The 26,844-nt window shown below is 43.7% G+C and overlaps 1 protein-coding gene across 5 annotated transcripts in view; it reads left to right on the top strand.

The window, feature by feature from the left end:
- TEX2 (testis expressed 2) overlaps positions 1-26,844 on the top strand; it is a 90,528-nt gene that overhangs the window by 36,608 nt on the left and 27,076 nt on the right. For 3 of the 5 annotated variants that reach the window (XM_081849551.1, XM_081849553.1, XM_081849552.1), the window contains exons 2-4: positions 13,117-14,738; positions 23,586-23,786; positions 24,674-25,013. In XM_081849551.1, the coding sequence (XP_081705677.1) occupies positions 13,143-14,738; positions 23,586-23,786; positions 24,674-25,013 (2,137 nt within the window). In that variant the 5' untranslated portion in view covers positions 13,117-13,142. Of the gene's footprint in view, positions 1-2,479; positions 2,636-13,116; positions 14,739-23,585; positions 23,787-24,673; positions 25,014-26,844 lie in introns of those variants that run through there. The other 2 variants (XM_081849550.1, XM_081849549.1) reach the window with 1 other exon arrangement.

Genomic DNA, 26,844 nt, shown 5'->3' with positions numbered 1-26,844 from the left:
CTATTATCATTGCAGAGAAAACCTGCAGAGAAAATCAGTGCTTAGCATATTGTTGTGGTTGGTTGTGCACCAGTTCGGCCAAATCGCATTTCCCAGTCCAGCCTACTTTACAGAGTGATTGTGACGTGAAACTTGCGAAATCACTTGTGGTTGGATTCATTGGCCCTGGGAATTTCCCCCACTTCTATGCTGATCCGTACTCTGCTTGGGTGGGGTAGAGTGTTCATTGGGTAGAAGTGTTCTTGTTGAAGCCTTGCCAGCTTCCAGCAGCTGACCTTTAATTAAAAAAAACAAACATACGGGCTTGCAAAACACAGCGCACCAAGAGTGGTGCTTATGCTTGTGACTGATTTAACACAAATGAATCATAAGAAGGCCTAAGTATTAAAGGCTTGCAAACCTGCTGAAGCTGAGTCATTCTGCTGGTGACTGGTCTTCCTCCACCCTCTTGAGTAGCATTCAACTTCACACTATGTCTGTGTTGCAATAGGGTGACTTTTAGGTCATAAGTCTATGTCACATGGAGGAGACGGTGGCTCATTCGTTTTGAAAACTGAAATATACTTGGAGTCCTTCAGTGATTTCATGCTCTTTATTGCAGCTTGTAAAACAGAGATTGAATTGCCCCCCAAACATCAGGCTTTTATATACATTATTTACACATTGAGTCCCGTCTGATTGGCTGATTCTGCTTCCTTCCTGGAGCCTGATTGGTCTTTTCCTGCAGGCCAATCAGTAGAATGCCAATCAGTTGTTGCATTCTACGAGCCTAATAGGCTGATTAACTTCCTCCTGGAACCTGATTGGTCTTCTCCTGCAAGCCAATCAGTTGTTGCATTCTAGGATCCTACCTGCCTGTTGTTCTAGGATCCAAGCTTACAAGGGTAAAGGGACCCCTGACCATTAGGTCCAGTTGTGGCCGACTCTGGGATTGCGGTGCTCATCTCGCTTTATTGGCCAAGGGAGCCGGCATACAGCTTCCGGGTCATGTGGCCAGCATGACTAAGCCGCTTCTGGCGAACCAGAGCAGTGCACGGAAATGCTGTTTACCTTCCCGCCGGAGCGGTACCTATTTTTCTACTTGCACTTTGACGTACTTTCGAACTGCTAGGTTGGCAGGAGCAGGGATCCAAGCTTAGTACATAACAAAAATGCATTTATCCAAGGATGGCTTCAGGTTTTATGTGTGTCCCTGACCCAAGAGTAGTCAGATATTATTGGGACTTCTGCTTTCAGTGGCTTATTGCTTTTTGTTTTTTTTAAATTAAAAATGCAGTGAAATGGCGACATACAAATTCAATAAAACAGAGAATACAGCACAAAGCAATATGTAGTGTAACAATGGCAGCAGTGTTAGAAATGGAGATAGGAAAGCTAGAAGCTAAATGGCCCTTAAACCTAGGTTATGGGCGCAACAACAGAATGTCTAGGTGCGCTTTTTTAATAACAAGAATACAAAGCTGACAATGAACAAACTGTACCTAAAATCGTATGTTCATTATTCACATGGTCTAGTCCTTCGCCTCCCCCCTCCCCCAATATTCTGAAGAGGGTCTCTTCTCCAGTCTTTAGAGTAGCTGGAAGTGGGGAGGCAGAAAAAGGTCCTCCTTTCTTTCCATTCTGCAGTTTTAATCTGAAATCTTAGGCACAATACAGTGGTACCTCGGGTTAAGTACTTAATTCATTCTGGAGGTCTGTACTTAACCTGAAACTGTTCGTAACCTGAAGACCACTTTAGCTAATGGGGCCTCCTGCTGCCGCTGCACCGCCGGAGCACAATTTCTGTTCTCATCCTGAAGCAAAGTTCTTAACCCGAGGTACTATTTCTGGGTTAGTGGAGTCTGTAGCCTGAAGCATATGTAACCTGAAGCGTATGTAACCCGAGGTACCACTGTACTGCGCCCAGAGCTAAAAAACGGCTTGCGCTAATGAAATTCCCTGTTGCAGAATGTGCCTAGAACAATGGGAGTTTTGAACACTGAATAGCCGTTCCAACGCAGTTCCTGGCAATTTTGGTCCATACAGATTTGTAAAGGATGGATTTTTAGGGCGGTATCGACCACACAGACACACACACACACACATCTCTCTACATGGGTTTTCAGAATGAGAACCTGAAGTAACTTACGCTGAATTTCAACCACTTGCCTGTCCCTGTGGAGGACTGTATTGATTTTTAAGGTGATATTTCTTTAAAAGGAAAGATGGGGAAGAGAATGTCGGTACTGTGAAAGTTCCTTTTAAAGCTTGAGAGTGGCAGTTTGTTTTCTTTCTCTTGTTAGCTGGGCACAGAGGAGTGGAGAAACAGGGAGCCAATATACGAGCAAAGATCATCTGGAAATAGTGGGGGGCAAGAGATCTCAGTAACTTTGCATGGCGGCCTCTGGAAGGACACAGAAGCCTTTGCACACAAAGCCTTGCTGCTAAAGTTGTATTTTTGCCCAGGCAGTGAATTGCTTTGCTTTGTTTTTAAGGAGTTATGAAGGAAAGCAGATCAAACGGACAGATTAGTGGTCCAAGTTGTGGACTCAGTGGAATTTGTGCCAGGCATTGAACAAACAACTCACCAAGGTGCTTGAAGGAGTTTTGCAGCTGAAGGATATGAAGAGCTGTGGATATATAGCGAGGGATGAATGTAAGTAAGGGAAGCTGACACCTGGGTCGGTGGGAACACAAATTAATGGTCCTCCGCTTTCACCGGAAGGGTTGTGATAAGGTTTTGAGCCAGATGGCTTGCAGAGAACCTTTCTCTAAATAGGATTGCGTGCGCCTCGAATCATTAACACATTTGCCATCAACTTCAGAAGTTGAGTGATTAATTCTGGCATAATTAGTAAGAGTACAGACGAGAGTGGAGATCCCAGTGTGGTGTTGTGGTTAGAGTGTTGGACTGGGACCTAGGAGACTAGGGTTTGAATCCGCCCTCGACCATGAAGTTCACTGTGTGACCTTGGACCCGTCACTACCTCCCAGCCTAATCTCCCTCATAGGGTTGTTGTAGGGATTAAATGAGGAGGGGGAGAACGATGCAAACTACCTTGAGCGCCTATGGAGGAACAAGGTGGGACATTAAACAAACAAACAACAAGGAAAGAAATGGTCATATGGTAAACTGTTAACCTATGACACAAGTATGATATTCTATCTTGTGCAGCTTAAATTCGGTTTTCCACATTTCTGCAGCAATTCGTGATTCTTATAAAAACAATGCTTATGAAAATTCTCCATAAGAAGACTTGGTGTTTTAGTTGTATCTTCCCCACCCCAGCTAAATAGAGATGGTGAAGTCTTCATTGGACTAGCAGAAGAAGAAGAAGAAGAAGAAGAAGAAGAAGAAGAAGAAGAGGAGGAGTTTGGATTTGATACCCCGCCTTTCACTCCCTTTAAGGAGTCTCAAAGCGGCTAACATTCTCCTTTCCCTTCCTTCCTCCCCCACAACAAACTCTGTGAGGTGAGTGGGACTGAGAGACTTCAAAGAAGTGTGACTGGCCCAAGGTCACCCAGCAGCTGCATGTGGAGGAGCAGGGAAGCGAATCCGGTTCCCCAGATTACGAGACTCTTAACCACTACACCACACTGGCTCTCACAGTGTGATTCTAGCAGAATCACAAGCTGAATATTTCGGCTGTAAAACTATAAAACCGGCAGTTATTTTCCTGTAGCACAATGTGTTCTCTAAAATGTTTTCTTTTGAATTAGGAATGCTTCCACATTTCTTTGTGTAAGCCCAAAGATGGTCCACTAAGTGTTCTTTTGGCAAGGAATTCTTTTGTGTACAGAATTGATGCCATAATCTCAATTATTTGTATTGCAGTAGTGATGTTTTACAGAGGTGCTACTGTAATACACATTTGTAGATTTTATCTTGTGAGCTGCCTTGAGATCTTTTGAAGAAGGGTGATATATAATACTAACAACAACAATTTATTTGCTAAATTTCACTAATTTAGTATGCATCAATATTTTTTCCATTTAGTATATTAATGGGAAATTCATTTATTATCAGGTAACTAACACTATATTTGCAAGTAATAAATGAAACCATGTTCAACTGTTAACAAAACAACAACCACAGTATACTTTGGGAAAGATGTGGTGCAAAGGATGTGTCTAGGCGGTAGACTTTGTGCTAGTTAAAATATTGTATGAACTTAAAAAACAACAGGGCAGAAATCCAAGGACTGAAATAGTTTGAATTCTCGAAGTCTTAAGATTGTCTAAATGGTTGTTGTGGAACTAAAGTGCTGAAGAATAGTACAAAATGTGTTATTGTTGCAGCGCTCATTTTGCTTCCACAAGTGGATCAAAATTGGTCACATTTGAAAGAGGCTTTGTAATGCTCAGTATTTATAGTGCTCGGTTGTGTGTGTTCAGTTGTGTTTTGTAAATACCCTTTTACTAACAGCCTTGAATTCGGCATTGCTTGGGAATTCTAAGGAATGAAAAACTAAGTGCAGTTTTGAAAGGTTTAGTTCGCCATCTTGATTCAAAATGGTGTCCTCTTATAATCAGCCATAGATGAAAACCTGCTCCTTGATCTCAGGAATGTGGCTACAATGTCTTAAGACATCTCCAAACTCACAGAGAACTGACAACTTTTCAAAATGTATAGTCTATCTATCTATCTATCTATCTATCTATCTATCTATCTATCTATCATCTATCTATCTATGACAGTTGCCACTTTTCTTTATCTAACAAAGTCTTCAGCAATGATTCTCTAGTCAGACTTCCAAGTCCTGATTTACTTGCCTAGCCTGTCCTTCCATTTTTTAATAGGTACTATAAATAACAATGGCTGTTTGGACAATTAAATATTTCAACATAGTCATTTGTGGTGGGGGAGTCAGCTGGGCTGATTTGCAAGTCTGCTGGGCTTGTAGAAGTTGCTTTTTTCATTAGGCAGGAGTGCCATTTTGGACTTACAGTGGTACCTTGGGTTACATACGCTTCAGGTTACATATGCTTCAGGTTACAGACTCCGCTAACCCAGAAATAGTGCTTCAGGTTCAGAACTTTGCTTCAGGATGAGAACAGAAATTATGCTCTGGCGGTGCAGCAGCAGCAGGAGGCCCCATTAGCTAAAGTGGTGCTTCAGGTTAAGAACAGTTTCAGGTTAAGAACGGACCTCCGGATCGAATTAAGTACTTAACCCAAGGTACCACTGTACTTTTTTTGGGGGGGGGGGAGGGAAACATTCCTCCATTCAGTGAGTGCCCTGAAAAGTGATAGTGAGACAACCCATCTTCAGTCTGGGGCGCCCTCCATGCATAAACAGAGTTTTGAAGTGGTGTGCAAAACTAGGAGCTTCTACTTGTGATTAGAAAATGTCTGAAATTTCCAGGTGTCAGAAAAGGTTATTTATGTATGCAGCAACTGCGGCCCGTGTTTCGATAGCCCCAAAATGGAAAGTGAGCGAGGTCCCAACTAAAGAGTAGTGGCAAATTAAGTTGACAGAATATGCACGACTTGCAGATTTAACATATAGAATAAGAGAGCAAGAAGAACATATGTTTAAAGAAGATTGGAAAACATTTATTGGAATATATGGAAAATAACTGTATATAGCTGAAAACGCCAGCATCATTAAGATAAATTCAACAGAGTAAATAATTTTTGATGGATGTAGAAGTGGAAAAATTGATTCGAATGGTTATAGTAAAATATGCAGGGATGTATGATATGTAAAATGAACCATGGAAAGAGAAGGGAAGTCACTGGTTTGTAAAATGTTTATTTGAAATTGTAAAACAGAAAACTTAATAAAAAATATTATTTTTTAAAAAGAAAATGTCTGAGCATGCACAGAGAATTGCAACAGACTTTAAGCAGGGAAAACCACATAAAGCCCAGATAATGTGTGAATATGCTCATAGTTTTAGGTTGGTTGTGGTGCTCTTTCCTCCTGTCGAATACAATCTGGGATTGTGCCACGCAATGTGGAGACAGGCAGTGCCATGCGGGTGCTACTGAAATCAAAATTTTAATGCAATTTTCCAGTTACTTAGAACAAGAGCTGGGTCTCAAACTAAACTCTGTATAATTTTGGAAACTGTTAAAAAAAACTTTTTAAAAAAAAACTTTGTGAAAATGTTGTAAGAGTACTTTCATGTTGTTGTTGTTTAAAAAAGGAAACTCTCTAACCCCAGGGTTAGCCAATGTGGCGCCCTCCATATCTTTTGGGACTCCTAGGGCCCATCAGCCCCCAGCCAGCATAGCAAAAGGTCAAGGATGATGGGAGTTGTAGTATCAATATCATCTAGAGGGCACCACTTTGGCTGCCCCCCCCGACTCTTCCAAAGGTGTACCATCTCCATGAGGATGCCTGTGACACAATTCTTGATTTATTTCACAAAATCCATGCACCGCTTGATTGTTTTTTTCAAAAAAGCCTCAAAGCAATTTACAAAATAAAATCGAGAAGAAATTTGCAACCGTACTTTAAAACATAACAAAAGTTGAAATGCTAAAGCAGATTAAAATTACCTTGGATTTCTAAGCATCTGGGTAAGCTTGCTTTAACAAGAATGTCTTTAGCAGACGTCGAAATAAAAACAGGGTAGGCGCCTGCTCGGTCTCAATCAGGGGTTCAAAGTTCCACACTTGGAACGATCAAGTTCTTACAAATTTGAAATGGGCATTCTTTGGCACCCTTAGCAGTGCCAAGTCCGCTGATCAAAGCGGCTGAGTGGGCACATTTGGGGTAAGGCGATCTCACAGGGTAAACTGGTCCCAAGTTGCTACGGTAACAGGTTCTGCTTGTGTGAACATACATTGGTAGTTGCAATCAAGGTGGAACAAATCAAAACCTTACAGCGTGCCTCTCCTTTCTGTCAAAAGAGGGTTGTAAAGCTGGGTGGTGGGTTTTTTCTCTCCCCAAATTCTGTCAGTCTAGAACAGGGGTCAGCAAACTTTTTCAGCCATGGGCCAGTCCACCATCCCTCAGACCATATGGGGGGCCGGACTATATTGGGGGGGGGGGGAATGAACGAATTCCTATGCCCCAGAAATAACCCAGAGATGCATTTTAAATAAAAGCACACATTCTACTCATGTAAAAACACACTGATTCCCGGACTGTCCGTGGTCCGGATTTAGAAGGCGATTCGGCCGGATCCAGCCCCTGGGCCTTAGTTTGCCTACCCTTGGTCTAGAACAGGGGTCAGCAACCTTTTTCAGCCGTGGGCCAGTCCACTGTCCCTCAGACCATGTGGGGGGGCCGGACTATATTTTTTGGGGGGGAATGAACGAATTCCTATGCCCCACAAATAACCCAGAGATGCATTTAAAATAAAAGCACACATTCTACTCATGTAAAAACACCAGGCAGGCCCCACAAATAACCCAGAGATGCATTTAAAATAAAAGCACACATTCTACTCAAGTAAAAACACGCTGATTCCTGGACCATCCGCGCACCGGATTTAGAAGGCGATTGGGTCAGATCCGGCCCCCAGGCCTTAGTTTGCCTACCCATGGTGAGCTGGCATGGATTAAGTGATCTGTGTGAGTCTTCCTTTGTTAAGGAGCAGGATCAAATCTCCCTCTCCTCCTCCTCCTCCTCCTCGAGCAAGCTCCATTGTGAAACTGCCTGGCCCAGGTTGCAAAGCTGTGCGCTTTGGGACTGGATTTTCTGCTTGGGCTGCAAACTGCATTTTATGGCTGTTGGATTGAGTGGAGCTGCTTTGCAGGCAGCATGCTCTCCCCATGCACCCAGGCTTCAATTGTTCTAAACTCAATTGTTGGTAAAATGATTGGGATGACAGATTTAAGGTACTGTGTGCTGAAATTGAGGGACGGACCGAGAAAAGGGAAGCAGCTGGCACAGCAAGCATTCTAACCCCCTTCCCCTCCCCTTCCCGCTCCTGTAAACTTTCCGGGGTGAAATACATTGCTGTCACCTCCCCTAGCACAGCATATGCTGTTGAGATCGTGCAATCAGATCATGCATGGGCACTCTCAATGCACTCAGAAATTGGGCAAAGTAATATACAGTATTTAGCAGAGGAGGGGCAGAATCTTCTGTTGCTTGTCATTCTGGAAGGTGGGAGGAAGGATGAAAAGAGTTGCTGGCTGCTAGACCGGAGTTATATTGATGAACGAATGTGAAATCTCAGCCAATTGGTGTGTGAATGGAGAATATCTTGATTTAAGGTTGAACTCAACAGCTGTAGATGTAGATTAGAGATTTTGAGTTCATTGGGGCAGCACGCCGTGTCGTAATTGTCTTACTACCATGAACTTCCATCAAAGGTGAGGCCCCCTCTTTAACATTAACTGGGGGAAATGACTCCCACAATTCTTAGTTGTGTATTCCAGAATGAGCACCGTACCTAATGGCTTGACTTCCCTAGCCGCTCAGTTGCACTGGGTTCCTTAAATTCTAATTGACCGTGGGATGTGCGGTGGTGATTTCTACTTTGCAGTGGAATCCTATGCATGCCTACACAGAAGTAAGCGCTGCGGAGGTCCGTGGGACTTCCTCCCAGCCAACACTTTCTAGGATTGCAGTCAAGAGGCAATGGATCCAAGTTCTAACTTGGTTCCTATCATTGCTTTGAGCAGATTAGTCATTGCGTAAGTGCTAATGTCCCGGCATATACTTATATTCTTTATCCACAGTGAATAATAGGTCTGTTGCATTACAAATAATCAATTTTAAGAATCAGCGTGCGATCTTGGCGCTGGTTTGAACTTCTACAACTGTTTTCAGCCTAGCACTTGGCCCTGTGTGTGCATGCAATGTATTCAATTAAACATGTCGGATGCATTCGTACTGCGTTCCAGGATATCCTCTTTGTTTTAGTTAATGTTCACTTGCTGTAATTACATCCTGTGTTTAACTTGAGGGGAAGGCAGAGTACAGTGACATGCTTACTCTGATTTCTAAAGGCCTTTAGGAAGAAACTGATTTTCTGGATCCATTTCAGTCTGGGTATAGGCCTGGTTTTGGCACAGAAACTGCTTTGGTCACCCTGTATGATGACCTCTGTTGAGAGAAAGAGAGAGAGAAGGGAAACATGTCCCTGTTAGTTCTTCTTGACTTCTCAGCGATCTTTCGATACCGTCGACCATGGTATTCTTCTGGAGCGACTGTCCAAACTAGGGGTGGGTAGCACTGCTTTGCAGTGGTTCCAGTCCTACTTGGATGGTCACTGCCAGAGGGTGTTACTTGGAGAGTGCTTTTCAGCCCTGTGGAACATCCAGTGTGGGGTTCCACAGGGCTCAATCCTATCCCCTACGCTTCTTAACATCTACATGAAACCGCTGGGTGGAGTTATCCGGAGGGTTGGCGTACATTGTCAGCAGTATGCTGATGACACTCAGCTCTATTTCTTCTATACATCTGCAGGTGCGGCAGTGGAAGTGCTGGACTAGTGTTTTGCCTCGGTAATGCACTGGATGAGAGCCAACAAACTGAAACTCAATCCAAATAAGACTGAGGCACTGTTAGTGGTTGTGGGAATGTTCAGGGATGCAGAAGAGGATATATTGTTTGATTATATCCTTTTCCAACTTGTGTTAACAAGTTCCACAATTTAGCAGAGTAACATTCCCCTTTTTAAACTTGCAGCGGATGCGTTTGGTCAGGCTCGCTAAAGCCTCTATAATAACTGTTATGGTATTTTCCCCTTATTCCCTCATAAAAGATAAGACACGACACAGTCTTCTACAAAAGTATAAAAAGAGTTTGCTCACATATCATTCTGTTCACAATAGGATCCCAGAAGGAAGACTTAGCTTAGAAAATTAACATATACCTGGAAACTATCTCATAAGAAGACAGTCCCTTTGTCCTCTCTTGGTTGGAAGCCAAGAGGGCATCTTTGGCTAACCGGATGTTGCTTCTTCGATGCATGTAGTCAAAAGGGAGAGATAGCTGCCCTGCCCTGTGTTTTTGTCATTACCTGCACAGGTGAGGCCATACCCACCTCTAGTCACATGCAGAGAAAGTCTGTCCCAGCCCAGAAGGAAACAGGAAGTTTATCTGCTGGCTGGACAAACATTCCTCCCCATGTGTAAACATGTTTACTCTAGGAATGTTGTACTTGACTGCTCTTGTGTTTCGCACCCCACAGTGGTTAGTTCCCTAGACCGGATGGGTGGGAGATCGGCTGCTCTTGATGGGGTCACACTTCCTCAGAAAGAGCAGGTTCGTAACTTGGGGGATACTCCTGGATGGACCCTTTTCTGTCGCTGAAGGCTCAGGTGGCCTCAGTGGCCCGGAGTGCCTTCCATCAGCTTTGGCTGGTGGCCCAGCCATGCCCCTATCTGAACAGGGATAGCCTAACTACTGCTGCCTATGCTCTGGTAACCTCAAGGTTAGACTACTGCAATGCATTATACATAGGGCTGTCTCTGAAGACAGTTTGAAACTTCAGCTGGTGCAGAATTCAGCGGCCAGGTTGCTCACTAGAGCAAGGCGATTTGAGCATATCACACTGATCCTGGTCCAACTGCACTGGCTACCGATAGTTTCTGGGCCCAATTCAAAGTGCTGGTATTGATCTATAAAGCCTTAAATGGCTCAGGACCACAATCCTCAAGGACCACCTCTTTCCATATGAACCTACCTAGACCCTGAGATCATCTTCTGAGGCCCTTCTTTGTGTGCCTCACCCATGTGAGGTCCAGAGGGTGGCAACACGAGAACGGGCCTTCTCTGCAGTGGCCCCCCATCTGTGGAATGCTCTCCCCAAGGAAGTTCGCCTGGCGCCTTCATTACACACCTTTAGGCGCCAGGCAAAAACGTTCCTTTTTAACCAGGGCTTGATTGACCTGATTGACATCCTATGCCCTTTTGAAATGTGGGCTTTTGGGGGAGGGTTACTGGGTTGATGTTTTGATTTTGATAATGTATTTTGTGGGGTTTTGTTTTGATTTTATTCTGTGAACCACCCTGAGACCTCTGGGTATAAGGCGGCCTATAAATTTTAATAATAATAATAACAATAATATTATTTTTTTTAAAGTTGATACTCTCTTTTAAGAAAGCACTAGCATTTCAAATAATAAAATCTCTTTGGCTTCAAGAGATAAATGTATGTTTAAAATACTGATAATTTAAAGAAAATAGGCATTATCCCATAATAGTTCTCCCAGTGCCGATGTGCCTCTTTTAGATTACCTAATTTGTACAAATTTGTTAATTATATGAAGTTGTGGAGTATGCAAAATTGCTATGCAGTATTCCAGGCTGATAAAGGTTTGGTTCTTTTGCCATTATGTTGTAAAAAAGGAGAGAATAGAAATGATGTTCCAGTTCCTTGTGGAATCTCTCTCTCTCTCTCTCTCTCTTTTGTAAAGGTGCTTTTCAGATTAATGTTACACTTAAAGAGTTCTGATGAGTTCTGCTTGACAGTTTGATTATGGCACCTTTCACAGCTCCCGTCGGCAAAAAAAAATTAGTTACTAAGGTGACAAACCTGTTGTCTTGACAATTGAGGCAGTCTCTACTTTGCTCATCTCCCCACCAACCACCCGTTTCCCCAAATTAAGAATTTGTTATGTTTTCGGCTGCTTCTGAAAATGCCTTATGGATTCTCAAAAGAAACCTGAATTCTCAGCCAGCCTGTGAAAATATAATTCTGCATCCACTAATTGCACAACAGTGAAGACAAAGAGTCTCCCTGTTTTACAATACAGGCTGTGGCGAGTCTGTGCTGGGCCTCTGGTGCCAGTTCCAGTTTGGGCTCTTGGGCTCTGTCATACCCATGGCCTCTAAAGCATAGTTAGATTTAAGTTCAATACGCAACAGTCCATGGTTAATGCACGACTTATTCACTGCAATTTAGTGCCCATGGAGCAGGCTTTTAACACACCTCCTCGTTAAAAGTCGATCATTCTAAATAAGCACAATTTTTGTTCTCTGAGCTAAAGCATGTTCTAGCGCAATCATTTCAGCAATACAAGCCTCTTCCCGCGCCTTGCTCTATTAGCGGGCTGTTTTGAACTGGAAATTAGAATTTCTGAGACTAGTGCTGTGTGGGTGGTACAGAAACACTTATGGACTGAAAAGTGTTCAGTTCTGCAATGTGATTTTGAGGTTCACTTTACTAAAGGTAATAAACATCCTAAGATGATCAATTATCTTGGAATGCACAGCACTCTCTTCTGCTATGTACTGGGGCTCTGACAAGTAGTGTGTGTGTGTGTGTGTGTGTGTGTGTGTGTGTATGTATGTATGTATATATATAATTTTCTTGCATTATGGTCTTAGCTGTGTGTCTACCAATACAGCGTGTGTGTGTGTATATGATTAGTTCTTTAAGAGATTAATGTGCAATCAAAGGGACTGAGCGTCTTTGATTTATGAAATCCTATCCTGTCCATCAATAATCTTAATTGCTTGCCATTATAATCACTGGAGTGTACTTTACCATCACAGTAATTATCTTGACTGGCTGTAATTTGACAAATCAGTTGAAGAGGCAAATAACAATGCTATATCTATCATCTCGCACAATTCTGTCATTGCTTACAATGTGCTGACTGGAAGCGGGTTTTTTTTTTGCTTGTGTTGAAGTGACACCAAGTGACTGTTTTAGTGTCCCCGTAAAAGTACAGACCAGAAGTGAGTTCTTAAAACGTGGCCTAATTCCGCCCACCTTCCATCCCTTTGCATTGCGTGTTCACAGGTAACTTATCTAAACATTAAGATCGACACATGGAATTTTACTTTGAGCCAACTTTGAAGGGGGTATTTCTCCCAGTCAGACATGCTCCTTGGGACTGTGCATTTTAGCATCCTGCTTCTGTGTCATGGTTACCAATGTGCATGCTTGGTGTGATTTTTTTTCTCTCTCCTGCCCTCTTCCCATTCCCACCCCATTCCCCACAGTAGCAATAAAACATTCACACTGGTCCCCAAAGGCTAGGAGAATCAGCCTCAGTTCTTGGTAGTAAACAATTTACCGCTTTTTCTCTACTTAACCATATTTTGGTTTTATGGTATGATTCTCCCCTCCAAAATAGATATATGTTGAAGTGTGAGCGATGATCACTTGCACCCTCTCCATGGCCAATAAACTGATTTTCATGTGTGGTATTCAAAAGCTTGTTAATTGCAACTGTGATCTTCCTCCACCTGATTTGCATTTGGCTTCCTCTTCACAGACCCTGTTGCATCCCTGAGACCTGCAATGACAAGTCTGAACAGTAGCCATGCAGAGAAAACCGGTGAGATGTCTTCAAAGCAGCCCGCGCCCAAAGTGCAGGTTCAGCGATCTGTTTCCCGAGAAACCATCACCATTCATTTCTCGGCGTTTGGGAAGGAGGAAGAAGAGGAGGAAGAAGAGTTCATGGAGTCCCCTTCCGAGGCACTGGACAACCAAAGCATTGTAACTGCACTTGAAGCTAAGGAAGACCTGTGCTTTGATCACGGTGACCATGACTCTTTGGGTCCCGCTACCTCGCTTAATGTGGCTGCATCTCCACTCGTCTCGTCTCCCATCGTCTCGCCAACTGCAAAGCCCTTAGAAACCCAAGTATTTAGTGTGGTGCCATCAGCTCTCTCGTCCTCCTCGCATTTGACTCACACCGCCATCTCATCAGGAGTGGCGTTGCCTTCAGAACTGAAAACCAGCCTGTCGCCATCTCCATTGCCCTCCCCTTCCAAGACCAACACGCCATCCGCTGTTGCTGGCTCAAAGCCTTTCATGAGTTTAGTTAAGTCCCTCTCGACAGACATCGAACCAAAAGAGGCCACTCCGCCCACGAGGCACAGGCAGTTGATGAAAACCCTGGTAAAGTCTCTCTCCACAGACACTTCTAAGCAGGAGCCCGAAGCGGTTTCCTACAAACCGCCGGACTCCAAACTCAACTTGCACCTGTTCAAGCAGTTCACCCAGCCTCGGAGTACAGGTGGCGACTCCAAAACTGCTCCCTCGTCCCCCTTGACGTCTCCGTCGGATACTCGTTCTTTTTTTAAAGTGCCCGAAATGGAGGCCAAAATCGAGGACACGAAGAGACGCTTCTCAGAGGTGATCTACGAGCCTTTTCAGCTCCTCAGCAAAATAATGGGTGATGAGAGTAGTAGCCACAGGCCCAAAGCCTTATCTTCAAGTGCTTCAGAGCTGTCCAATCTCTCTAGCATGAATGGCCATCTGGAAAGCAATAACAACTATAGCATTAAGGAGGAGGAATGCGATTCTGAAGGGGACTTCTATGGCAGCGACTCCAGTATATGTAAGAGTGCTAAGCAGTCCCAGAACGTGGAGGAGCCTGCAAAAGAGGCCGACAGAAGAAGCTCCCCGTTGTTAAGCACAAAGGACCCCAGTTTGAAGGCTTCACTTGTACTTGAAAGATGTTCTCTGTCTGCTCTGGCAAGCAAAGAGGACGAGGAGTTCTGTGAACTGTATTCCGAAGACTTCTGTTTGATAGAGGATGACGGTAAACCTGACAAACCTTTCGAAAGCTACCAGAAGGCGGAGGGGAGGCCTGAGGAAAGCTCTGCCTCACCTTGCAGCGGTGAAGATGGCACCGAACTACATGTGCAACAGCCTAAACTTCCAATGAAAACATTGTACTTTCTCACAATGTTGATCTATGCCTACCTTATTCTCCCTCTTCCCAGTTACTTCAGCGGACTCTTTTTGGGAGTTGCTGTGGGATTTATGATTGCCATCTGTGTCATTTGGCTTTTTACACCAAGTTCTCGAGGTAACAGGCTACATAGGAATTGGAACAAGCAATTGAATATGCACCCTCTGGACATCCAGGAACCTGAGATATTGAAGGTGAGCAACTGCTTCTAACTTTTGGAGATGCACATGATCCTGTATCTTAACAAATTTACTTCAGGCCATACTGAAGGGTATGGGAATTAATGTGGTTCTTGGAAGTGGTGCAGGATGTAACAATAACAAATTAATAGCAAGTTGATACCCACTTCTGTTGTAGTAGATGTGCACTAAAGATCTGGTTGGATTTGCTTTGTGATTTGCTTCTATTCTATTAATTTTATTTTAAATTTGTAGGCCACCCTTCCTTACAAAGTCAGGCTTTGATGGCTTCAATCACAGTGGTAACTCGGTTTTCAAATGTAATCTGTTCCCGAAGACCGTTCGACTTCTGAAACATTCAGAAACTGAAGCATTTACTTATGGAAGCATTTACTTATGGAAAACTCAATACGGAGGCCGCGTAGCATGTTTGACTTCTGAAAAGTGTTCAAAAACTGAAGCAGTTATTTCCGTGTTTTCGGCGTTCGGAAACAAAAATATTCGACTTCCGAGACGTTTGAAAACCGAGATACTACTGTAATAGTTCTTTTCTAGTGGAATTTGTATATGTTTACCATGGGATGGCTGTGTAACTGGAAGATTAATATGGTGGTCTAATGGCTGCTGCCATGGGAGCCTGAATTGGGAACCTGAATTGTTATAGAGTTACATAGTTCAGTTGGAGCACAACAGGAACATGCGTCTGAGAGCCAATTGTTCTGGCAATGTAAAATTGGCTTCACTGCTCGCTTGGGCAACTGTGGCTTCTGTTGCTATTATGGAATTCACACTTTCATATATGCTCTGCAGCTTATGGGGCTCCCAATACGCATGACGACAGTGAAACCCACTTGATAGAATGTGATTCATGTTGAATTCCTATAGCATCCAGAGCAGGAAAGGGAGCTGAAGCCTTCTTGTGCCCCCTTTTTTTCATGGGGCAGGGTAGGGCCAAACTGGAGTGGAGTGCATTTTCAGCATCTTGCCTCGAGGGCACAGTTTACTGTATCCAGTGTCCTCTTCAAAAGCACTTGGGATGTGGAAAAGTGGTTGGAAGAATCAGTAGGAGCACTGCCAAGCAGGCTTTGTTTTCAAAAGGCTATAGGAAGGGCCCAAGTGGAAAAGACAGGAAACAGTCTTAAGAGGCTGAAAGAAAAGATGATGCCTATTTAAAGTGAAGTGCAGTCGTACCTTGGAACTCAAATGGAATCCATTCCAAAATGTTCGGAAACCAAAGTGCCGTTTCCGATTGGCTGCAGGAAGCTCCTGCAACCAATCGGAAGCTGTGGAAGCCCCGTTGGACGTACAGGTTCCAAAGAACGTTCGCAAACTGGAACACTCAATTCCGGGTTTGCGGTGTTCAGGAGCCAAAACATCCGAGTACAGTGGTACCTCTGGATGTGAACGGGATCAGTTCCGGAGCCCCGTTTGCATCCTGAAGCGTCTGTGCGTGCGCAGGTCGCGATTTGCTGCTTCTGTGCATGCGCGTGACGTCATTTTGAGCGCATGAGTGAGCGGCGAAACCCAGAAGTAACATGTTCCGTTACTTCAGGGTCGCTGCAGAACGCAACCTGAAAATGCTCAACCTGAAGCTACTTCAACCCGAGGTATCACTGTACCAAGGCGTTCGAGATCCAAGGTATGGGACTCCACTCCATTTATACATTTATGTGTAAAATGGTAATTAAATTGTGATGGTTTGAGTCACATGATATCATGATACAGGCCATGTGCTGGGAGCCTCGGGGCCTTCCTTACAAGTAGACGGGCAGGGGCTAAATTCAGAGAATTCCAGCAAAAATAGATAAGGGAGCAGAAATTGTTCTTTTCTCATTCGCAACCTTGTTTCCTCACTCACCTAATAATAATAATAATTTCATTATTTATACCCCACCCATCTGAATTTGGGTGCGTCATCCCTTCCCCTGCCTGTACACTGCAAGTCTGAACCGTAACAGAAACTGCATATCAGGGTGGATTTGATTTAAATCTAATCGATTTAAATCATTATTTAAATCACCAGTCAGTAAGACTTGATTTAAATCACTAGTCAGTAAGACTTGATTTAAATCTTTTTTTTTTTAACAGAAAGACTCATTCTTGCTGGTATAATCTTAATATTTACAACCAGAGGAAGGTTTCATTTTGGGAATAATAAATTTTCAGAGTAGTTTTTACATCAAAATTTATATCAAAAATTACTGATTTGGTTGTACATAGACAGATAATACATAGACAGATAATTATGAAATTATTGTGAGGTTTAATAGGTTAACTGTTTATATTTGGACAACTTTTCCGTTGTACTTTATTAGAACAGGAAAAAATATCGTTTCCTTAATAACAATTTAAACAATTTATTTAACCAAAGCAATAACATCACTGTATAGCATATGTATCCATGTTTGTTAACTTATGTGGTTAAATGAGTTTTAGCACACACGAAAAACTTAAAACAAATCCCTATTTCCTGATGAATAGCCTTTGGACTATAATGTAACTTAAATAGAAAAGTATCTTCAGAAAGATTTTTCCTCCAAAAGCATTTTATTTTAAAAATCTGTTTAAATTTTAAAAAATCAATTTATACACACACATATAATTTAAAAAATCATTGATTTTTATCCACCCTGCTGCAGATTGTACTTTTCCAGCTTGTGCTTGATGGTTTTGGCTAGTTTGCAAAAAGAGACTGTGCAGGGACGTTTATGTTGTTGTTGTTTCTGCCCTTCACAGTTAAGCTGTGCCCTTTTGTATGTGCTGAGCCCAGGATGTTGTTGTTTTTAATGGCATGGATTGCAGCAGGCGTCTGTTTTGGTGCCCATAGGGGAAGTGGACTTCCTATTCGTTCCATTGAGCTACCGCCACAACAGGTACAGTTTAAAGGCAAATTTGCGGAGCCAGGAAGGCTGTGACCACACCTTCACAGTGCTAGACTGAATTTCTTGTGGCAAAAGATTGTTGAAGCTTTCTTCGGCATTGCTGTTCGTTGAAGGATCTTGCAAGCAAAGGAACGAGCTTAAGTCTGTTTACTGAAGTCATATGTTAGTGTTCTTAATTTCTGAAGAAGCTTTGCAGCTTCTTTTTTTTCTTTCAGAAGAATTTTCCAGTGCTGCCAAGGATTTGATCTTTAAGAGGGTTGCCGCAATAGCTTATGTGGCAATCACACAATGTAGCTCATTGTTCAGTTTTCCGTATGTTTATGTGATAAGGGCTGTGGCTTAATTTTCCTGCTGTTCCCAGGCAAGTTGTTCTGGCAGTAGAGTGTTTGAGGAAGCTTAAGGCAATAGTCAACCCATTTTGCTCAGAGTAGAGCCCATGAAATTAGTGGACCTAACCGAGTCATGTTTATTTTCAGTATGCCTACTTTGAGAAAACTTTAGTTGGAGGCCATCCTAAGGTTCCATGTCCTGTTGAGGCATCCAAAATGTTATTGCTATCGGGGTATGAAAATGTTCGGGCAAATGACCTCATTTTTGTGCTTGGTCCACATTTGACCAAGATCTCACTGTTCCAAAAAGGGAACGTTGGGTCCAGTTTAATGTACAAAAAACTCTCTTAACTTTATAAAGGTGGCTGTGTTGCCACTATACATCTTGTTGCAGCTCACACTTCTCTACAGATCAGTAGGGCGGAAAGGTCACACAGTGGGGCTTTCTAGCTTCCGAGATGATTATGCTCAACAACTCTCCCCCCCCCCCCAAAAAAAAACTCAACAACTGTTGTGTCCAAATTTTCACTGATTGAAATATGGCAACCCTATTTTTTAGTCAACTCTGGCTCCTCCCCGAGTTCGCCTGTTATTTCTTATGTCCCCCCCCCCTTTTATACACTGTGGCATTTCTAACTACTCTACCAAACATTGTCTAGTGTTCTTTGTTCCCTTAATTTTGTTTCGTATTTGCTTCATATAAAATCTCAATAAAGATCATTTATAAAAGCGAGAAAAAAGGCAGTTAAGGGTAGCTTTATACAGGTGCGTAAAATCACTATGTTTTGTATATTAAGCCTCCTAGAGCACAGTATATATATCAGAAGGCTTCATTTGGTCAGAATCGAGTACAGTTGTACCTCAGGTTACAGGCGCTCCAGGTTGCGTGTTTTCGGGTTGTGCACCGCGCCGAACCTGGAAGTACCGGAACAGGTTACTTTTGGGTTTCGGCGCATGTGCAGAAGCGCCCAATTGCGACCCGCCCGTGCGCAGATGCGGCACTGCTGGTTGCGAACGTGCCTCCCGCACGGTTCACGTTCGCAACCCGAGCGTCCACTGTATACACTTCCAGAGTTAACGCTAAATACATGACTTCTGGTAAATGAGCCACCTTAGCTGCTAGAGGGCCATGAAAATTTGTGTCCCGGGCTTTCCAGCCTCGTCCATGTGTACTATCTGAAACCAAAGGGGTGCATTGGTTGCCAGGTATGATTTCCACCACACCCCCCCCCCCGGCAGCTTTCCTACCCCACTAAACAAAGCTGAAAGGTGAGAGGATAAAGAACAGACAAAATCAAGTTACTTTTTCACACAAGGCACAGCTAACTGTGGCATTTGCCGGCACAAGATGTGGTGATGGCTTGGGTGGCTTTGAAGGCAAATTAGACAAATTCAGGGAGGATAAGCCTCTCAATGGTTACTTAGTCATGATAGCTGTATATATAGCTCTAGAATCTGGGCCGCCTGCCTCTGAATACCAGTTGCTGGAAAGCAGGAGAAGAGTTCTGTTCCGCTCCTGCCCTGCTTGCGGCAGCTTAGGTTGCACTTCCTGCTAGGCATCCTTTGTCTGTGTCGCGTATTATCCTGCTCGGATTTGCATGATATGTTTTTGCTCGTTGTCTCCGTGAGCAGGTTTATTGGAGATATATGCGTCACCCAGTATGATTCATATGTTCAAATATCCATAGGGAGTAATCCACCCACACCGGGAAAGTGTACTTACCCACTGCCAGGCACTACACAATTGTTACCTTGACACTTTTAGTGTAGGTAAGTGATAGAGAATTCTGTGCCTTTCTAGTCCAGAGTGAAATGGAGAAATTTTCTGAGATTGAACCGCCCCAAGACCTGCGGTATATAGGGCGGAATATAAGTGTAATTAATAAATAATAATTCAAAATATAATTCAGTGGATATTCATGAATTGTGTTGATTTTAATTCCAGAGGGTTAACTGCATTACAGCTAGGGTTGCCGTACATCCGGAATTTCCTGGACACGACTGGTATTTGGGCGGAAGTAGCTGAAAGTATGGCAGCCCATATTAGAAGTGCAACAACTTTTGTGTCCGGGTTTTCACTTTTTGAAATAGGCCATCCCTATTTACAGCAAATGGGGACGCGGGTGGCGCAGTGGGTTAAACCACAGAGCCTAGGGCTTGCTGATCAGAAGATCGGCGGTTCGAATCCCCACAACAGCGTGAGCTCCTGTTGCTCAGTCCCTGCTCCTGCCAACCTAGCAGTTCGAAAGCACGTCAAAGTGCAAGTAGATAAATAGGTACTGCTCCAGCGGGAAGGTAAACAGCGTTTCAGTGTGCTGCTCTGGTTCGCCAGACGTGGCTTAGTCATGCTGGCCACATGACCCAGAAGCTGTACGCCAGCTCCCTCAGCCAATAAAGCGAGATGAGCGCCGCAAACCCAGAGTCGGCCACGACTAGACCTAATGGTCAGGGTTCCCTTTACCTTTATTTACAGCAAACACAGAAAAGGGCTCTGTGGCACTAGAAGGGCTAATAGATTTGTCGCATAAGCTTCCCTGGACTATAGCATCTGGTGAAGTGGGCTCTGGCTCATGAAACTTTGTGCCACAAATTATTTATGCCGGATTACTGAATAGGTACAGTAGACACCGGCCTATGAGCCCCATGCATTTTGTGGGCCCCGTGACAAAGGGTCAAAATAATATTGATTTGATCTTGTTTGTTGTCGCTCTTGCAAGGCCCCCCCCCCCCCCGAGATTTCAACTGTCAAGGGGCCTCCATAGGGTTTAATCCGGCACTGCAGTTATGCACAAAATACCACTTTTAATGTTCCATTGAATTTAACTAAAGCAGAAATTTGATGGATGCCAAGTACCTAGAACTAAAGCAACTATGTAAACCTGCACTCGCCATTCTAATGCAGAAAGTAGCTGCTGCAGAAATGCTGCGTTAAAAAGCAATTAGTTTCAAATTGTCGTTCCCAAAGTACTTCATATAAAGCACCACTGAAGGGGCATTAGCTGGCTTAGTCGACATGTACTCATTAGGAAAGACTGGAATGGGGATTCCTTGGCAGGGAAAGGGGAGGAACAGAAATTGGCAACCAACAAGGTTTAGCTTAGCTAGCAAGGGCAGCCCAAAATCATATCTTGGATCTGTACCTAGTAAACAGTTTGCCTGGAGCGTATGGCTGCAGAAAACTGGACAGGACCTTTGAATGCTTTCCCAGATGATAAGTCCTTTGCCGTGGAAATCTAGAACACCAGAATGAGTGGTTCTATGATAGCTTTCTCCCTGACATGTTCGTTCCTGTGTTCAGAGAGCATTTTGGGTAGGCCCGAGGGAGAAGAAGCATTCAGGGATGTGAAGCAGCAAGACATGCTTCTGAATAGGATAAAGATGCTAAAAGTAATAAATGTTTTGAGTACGTGAGTTATGAAAAGGTTTGCTTCTGATCTGCAACTCCAGGGACCCTACTTGCTCTTATTGAGTAAGAGATTGATTTCGTTTTACTCGCTCTGCCTTTCAAATGTCGTTTTTCCGTGTTTTGTATGTGGTATTTTTGTATGCCTTTATACAATTTCTTCTGAAAACAATTTATGCAATTACTTCTGAGAACGTTAAGTACCGTTCTCGTATTGACAGTCCGAGCGCTGCTTGCTTGATACAGGCCAGCGGTGATGGCAGCTTTTGGCATGAATAATGTAGGTAAACCTGCTGCTTTATAAATACTGTTCACCTGTAGTTTGAGAAAAGTGGTTGCAAGATGACTCAAGAACAGAGCATGGATATCGGAGACCTGGAAAAGGTTGCGTTGTCATTGTCCCCCCACCCCAGGTCTAACCAGTAACATTCAGAGTGTCGAAGAAATGAAGGTGTGCTATTTTTCTGTTCACAAAGTGATTAAAGGAGTGGGGTGGATTTCTAATGTGGTTAGACTGGCAGAGCTTAATCCACTTATTCTAACTATAAAACCTGAGCCAACAGGTGTAATAAATCAGTTGAGCAGCATGTGGTTAATCTAATTCCATTACCCAGTTAAATTGAAATGAAGACAGGGACTACCGGGTTGTTGGGGGAAGCAATGGGGAAACTGAATTACTTTTTTGTAAGCATGTGTTCCTGCCTCAGAGCGAGTAATCTGTTCTAGGGAACCATGGCTCTTTGGTAAGACTTTCATTTCCAGACTTTTCATTTTCTGTTGCTCTCAGTGAGCATATTTTGCCTTAATGTTGCATCTGTCTTGTGCAATGGATTAATGATGCCCTTACGTGACACCAACCGTGTACCCAAGAACTTCAGGCATACAGAGGCTGTTTTGTTCTCTTCTGTAGCTAGGGAAATGGTGCCAAGTCTTTGTGTGTAGAGGGGAATCCCCCTTCTTTGGAGATTATGGGCCATGCCTAAACTTCAGTTTGCATAGCAGAGGCCTCCTGAGCTCCATGCCGTTGCCAAGAGCTTTTGGACATGTCAGAATTGCAGACCCCTTTGTTCCGATAGCATACAGATCACATGTTTTTGTAACGCCTGGGAGAGGAGACAAGAAGAAGCAGGTCCATAAAGCGTCCTGGGCGCTTTGTTCCTGGGTGTTTTGCTTGCCACGAATCCCCAGGATTTGGGGGAGGTGAGTGAGTGGGGATGGTGAAGGCCTTGGCTTTTTTTTTCAGTCAGAACTTGTCACAACTCATATGGGTTCCGGCACCTCTCAGGTGGATGCCATTGCCATTCTAAGATATCACTGATGGAGGCCTTGCTTCTGAGCAACATTCAGCCGCACACTCTGACTTACATGCAGGGCTAGCAAGCAAGAGTCTCAGTGAGGCCTTTTGTACCGTTTCCGAACACAATTTAAAGTGTTGGTGCTCACCTTTAAAGCCCTAAATGGCTTCGGTCCAGTATATCTGAAGGAGCATCTCCACCCCCATCGTTCACTGTGGTCCAGCACTGAGGACCTTCTGGCAGTTCCCTCGCTGCGAGAAGGCAAGTTACAGGGAACCAGGCAGATGGCCTTCTCAGTAGTGGCGCCCGCCCTGTAGAACGCCCTCCCACCAGATGTCAAAGAGAACAACTACTACCAAACTTTTAGAAGACATCTAAAGGCAGCCGTGTTTAGGGAAGCTTTTAATGTTTGATGTATTACGGTATTTTAATATTTTGTTGGAAGCCACCCAGAGTGGCTGGGGAAGCCCAGCCAGATGGGAGGGGGAATAATAATTATAATAATTATAATTATAATAATAATAATAATATTTAACCACATCCTCCATTCACTTTTAAGCGTGGGCAGCTTAACCGCCTTAGTCCTTTCTCCACTGCTGCAAATTGTTTAATTCTACACTTAGAAGGTCCTAGGGATAAAGAGCTTTCCAGGTTTTTTTTCTAGGTCCTAGGGCCTGCCTTGCCGCTAACCTGCTCCAACCTGCTCTGGCTCTGTGTCAAAATGCATTTACTCTTCAAGGATTATGGAATGGATGAGGTTGACACACGATGGAAAGGCAGGAATGGTTCCTCCCTGCAGCGCTCAAGGTGGCTGCCGTACAGAACCTTAATTTTGTCTCGCTTGTAGTTTGACCTTGTTCTGTTGGATTTAGGCTTTCAGCGGCTGATATTTTAAATTAGCCATGGGAACTATTCTGAATCGCCTTTCAGTAAAATTCCTGTGTCTTCTCCAGGGCTGGATGAATGAGATCCATAACTACGATCCAGAGACATACCATGCTACATTGACTCACTCTGTCTTCGTGAGACTTGAAGGAAGCACCTTGAGACTTTCGAACCCCAACAAAAATATCTCCAGAAGGGCTATTTACAATGAAGCCAAGCCGGAAGTCACTTACATTAGCCAGAAAATTTATGATCTTACCGAAAGCAAGGTGAGTTCCAATGACATTCTATGGGTAGCTCCCACATGAGGACTTAAGTGGGTTTTTTAATCATCATCATCATCATCATCATCATCATCATCATCCAGGGGTGGCGAACCCAATCCAGATATTGTTGGACTCCAACTACTATCAGCCACATCCAGCGTATGTAACCCGAGGTACCACTGTACCTGACTTTTAGAAAATATCTGAAGGCAGCCTTGTTTAGGGAAGTTTTTAATGTTTGATGTTTTATCGTGTTTTTAATATTCTCTTGGGAGCTGCCCAGAGTGGCTGGGGAAACCCAGTCAGATGGGTGGGGTATAAATAATAAATTAGTAGTACAGTGGTACCTCGGGTTACAGACGCTTCAGGTTACAGACGCTTCAGGTTACAGACTCCGCTAACCCAGAAATAGTACCTCAGGTTAAGAACTTTGCTTCAGGATGAGAACAGAAATCATGCTCTGGTGGCGCGGCGGCAGCAGGAGGCCCCATTAGCTAAAGTGGTGCTTCAGGTTAAGAACAGTTTCAGGTTAAGGTACCACTGTAGTAGTAGTAGTAGTAGTAGTAATTGACTCTTCTTGGTATTAGCTAAACTGGCTTCCTCTCTCACTGATTTCCCAAACTTAAATTGTTTTTTGGGGGTGGGGACTGACAGGAGGAAAAATAGGGGGTAGCAGAGGGACTGATGGGGAACTCCTCTGGGCCAAGCCTTCCCATGCTTTCTGTGAACTCTAGGAGAGACTCCTACAGCTCAGGAAGACCAAATGGTAAAGGAGTGTCCCTGTCCACCATCGTTTGCAGTTGATTACGTATTCAACGAATGCCTACCGTTCCGTATTTCCCTGCCCAGTGTGGTGGGCCAGTGAAATGAATTCGCAACTTGTTTTCCAGATTCACCTGGTACCCAAAAGTTTGGCCCGGAAAAGAATCTGGAACAAAAAATATCCTATTTGCATTGAGCTTGGGAGACAAGATGACTTCATGGCTAAAGCCCAGGCTGACAAAGAGACCTCGGAAGAGAAGCCCACCATAGAAAAAGTGGAAGCGAGCAGTGAAGAACCCAAGAGGCAACCTCAGGATGGAGCGAAGTCCATTACTCAGAAGGACCAAGTGCTTTATCTCTTTGGGAGGACTGGTAGGGAGAAGGAGGAATGGTTTCAGAGGTTCCTCCTGGCTTCCAAACTGAAATCTGAAGGGAAAAAGCCAATTGCTGTGTGTGGACAAAAGCCTGGTAGGACCCTGTTCTCTCATATTATTAAGATTCTTCTTGTAGCAAGCTCAAAATACCAGCTTATAAAAGATTCATTGGAAGTAGCATATATTCCAGAAGGAACATTTGGGCATTCAGTGTGTTAAACAGAACATGTCTAGACTGCAGTCTGGGGGCAATTTAACTCCTCCCAGACTTGTCGTGCATTTATTAATCCATTTTTAACTATCTGCATCTTAATATCCTGCCATATGTACTTTGCTGCACGGAGTCAAAATGAGCCTTTTCAGTGGAAATAGAGCTTAGGCTATCTGCTAGCATGTTCACTGCTGTTAAAAAATCTTTCCTAAAGGAAAAATATAAAGTAGTGTCTGACCGTCAGCAAATGTTGTGTGAACTTTGTAGTTTGCCCTTCTATTGGCTTGACAATTTCTCTTTAAAAGCTTGGCTTTTCTCTTTAAAAGGGCCTTGTAAAATGTTTGGACATTCTGTTTCCAAGTGTCTTAGGGGGGTGTAGGTATATTCCTATAGAGCGCTTCTGACCTTATTTTATTTAATTGGTGTCATTTTGTAAAACACGCTGCTGTTTCTTTAGAATGATCAGATGTGCATCAGTCACTCTTCAGAGAAAAATATTTAGGAAAAACGTTGAGGCCACACCACTGACTGAAACTTGCATGAATCTAAATGTTCTGAAGTTACATTAGCAAGAAACATCAGACACACTGCTTAAGATGTGTAATTTTAAAATCGAATGTGGCAAGCAGACATTAATTTTTAATCAGGCCTTTTTTTATCTCACTCTTCCTCTCCCATCACAAATCTTTTCCCCCTCTTTTAAAATATTTGCAGAACAAAATGTTTGCAGCTTGCAAAGTGCCTAAGTTAGCTCTGATGTCGTTTAGCAATATACCGTATTTTTCGGACCATAGGGCACACCTAGTTTTTTTGGGGGGGGGGGGAATAAAGGGAAAAAAAATATTTCCCCCCCAGGCGCGGGCCTGGGGAAGCCTGAGCTTCCCCCGACCCTGGCCCCCAGAACAGGCTGCTATCCGCAAGCCTATGGGGCGAATGCAGGCTTTCGCTGAAGCCTGGAGAGCGAGAGGAATCAGGACGATATCCACAAGCCGTGGGAGAGTTGCGCAAAGCCTGAATCCTGGGGGGCGCTGAGCTCAGTGCGCCGCCAGGCTTCGGGGTGCAGGCAGCTCTCACAAGCCGTGGGAGAGCTGTGCGAAGTCGTGCAGTTCTCCCACGGCTTGCGGATAGCTTCCTGAAGCCTGGAGAGCGAGAGGGGTCGGTGCACACCGATCCCTCTCGCTCTCCAGGCTTCAGCGAAAGCCTGCATTCGCCCCATAGGACGCACACACATTTCCCCTTCATTTTTGGAGGGGAAAAAGTGTGTCCTATAGGGCGAAAAATACGGTAGGTGTAGAATCTAGAAATTTGGCCATAATTTGAATCTTGGAGTTCATAGTGCATCAATAAAATAAAATAGGAACCAAGGGACGTTTAGGCAGTTCTGCTAAGCATTTAGTGATGTCAGGCTTTTTAAAAACAGAGTTTTATCTCACCAACTTCAGGACACAGTCCTTCCCCTAGGTTTGCACACTCCCTGTCATGGTTCAAAATCAACATTTCTATTACTTTTGGTGGGTAGCCCTTGCCTGTTTTATGAAATAAATACAAATATACGAATTCAATTCATGCAGATTTGTTAGGTTTGCATAACCTGCTGAATTTACAGAATTTTTATTTAGAGGCATTTAATCTGCTCTTTCTGTTGATTTGAAATTAACAGGGCAATCCTATACCCTCTCCCTTCCAAGACGAATGATGGAGCAGGTTAGGGCTG

Source organism: Podarcis erhardii (assembly GCF_964252035.2).
Source record: "Podarcis erhardii genome assembly, chromosome: 2".
Lineage (NCBI taxonomy): Eukaryota > Metazoa > Chordata > Lepidosauria > Squamata > Lacertidae > Podarcis > Podarcis erhardii.
This window is presented reverse-complemented; position numbering and strand designations above follow the sequence as displayed.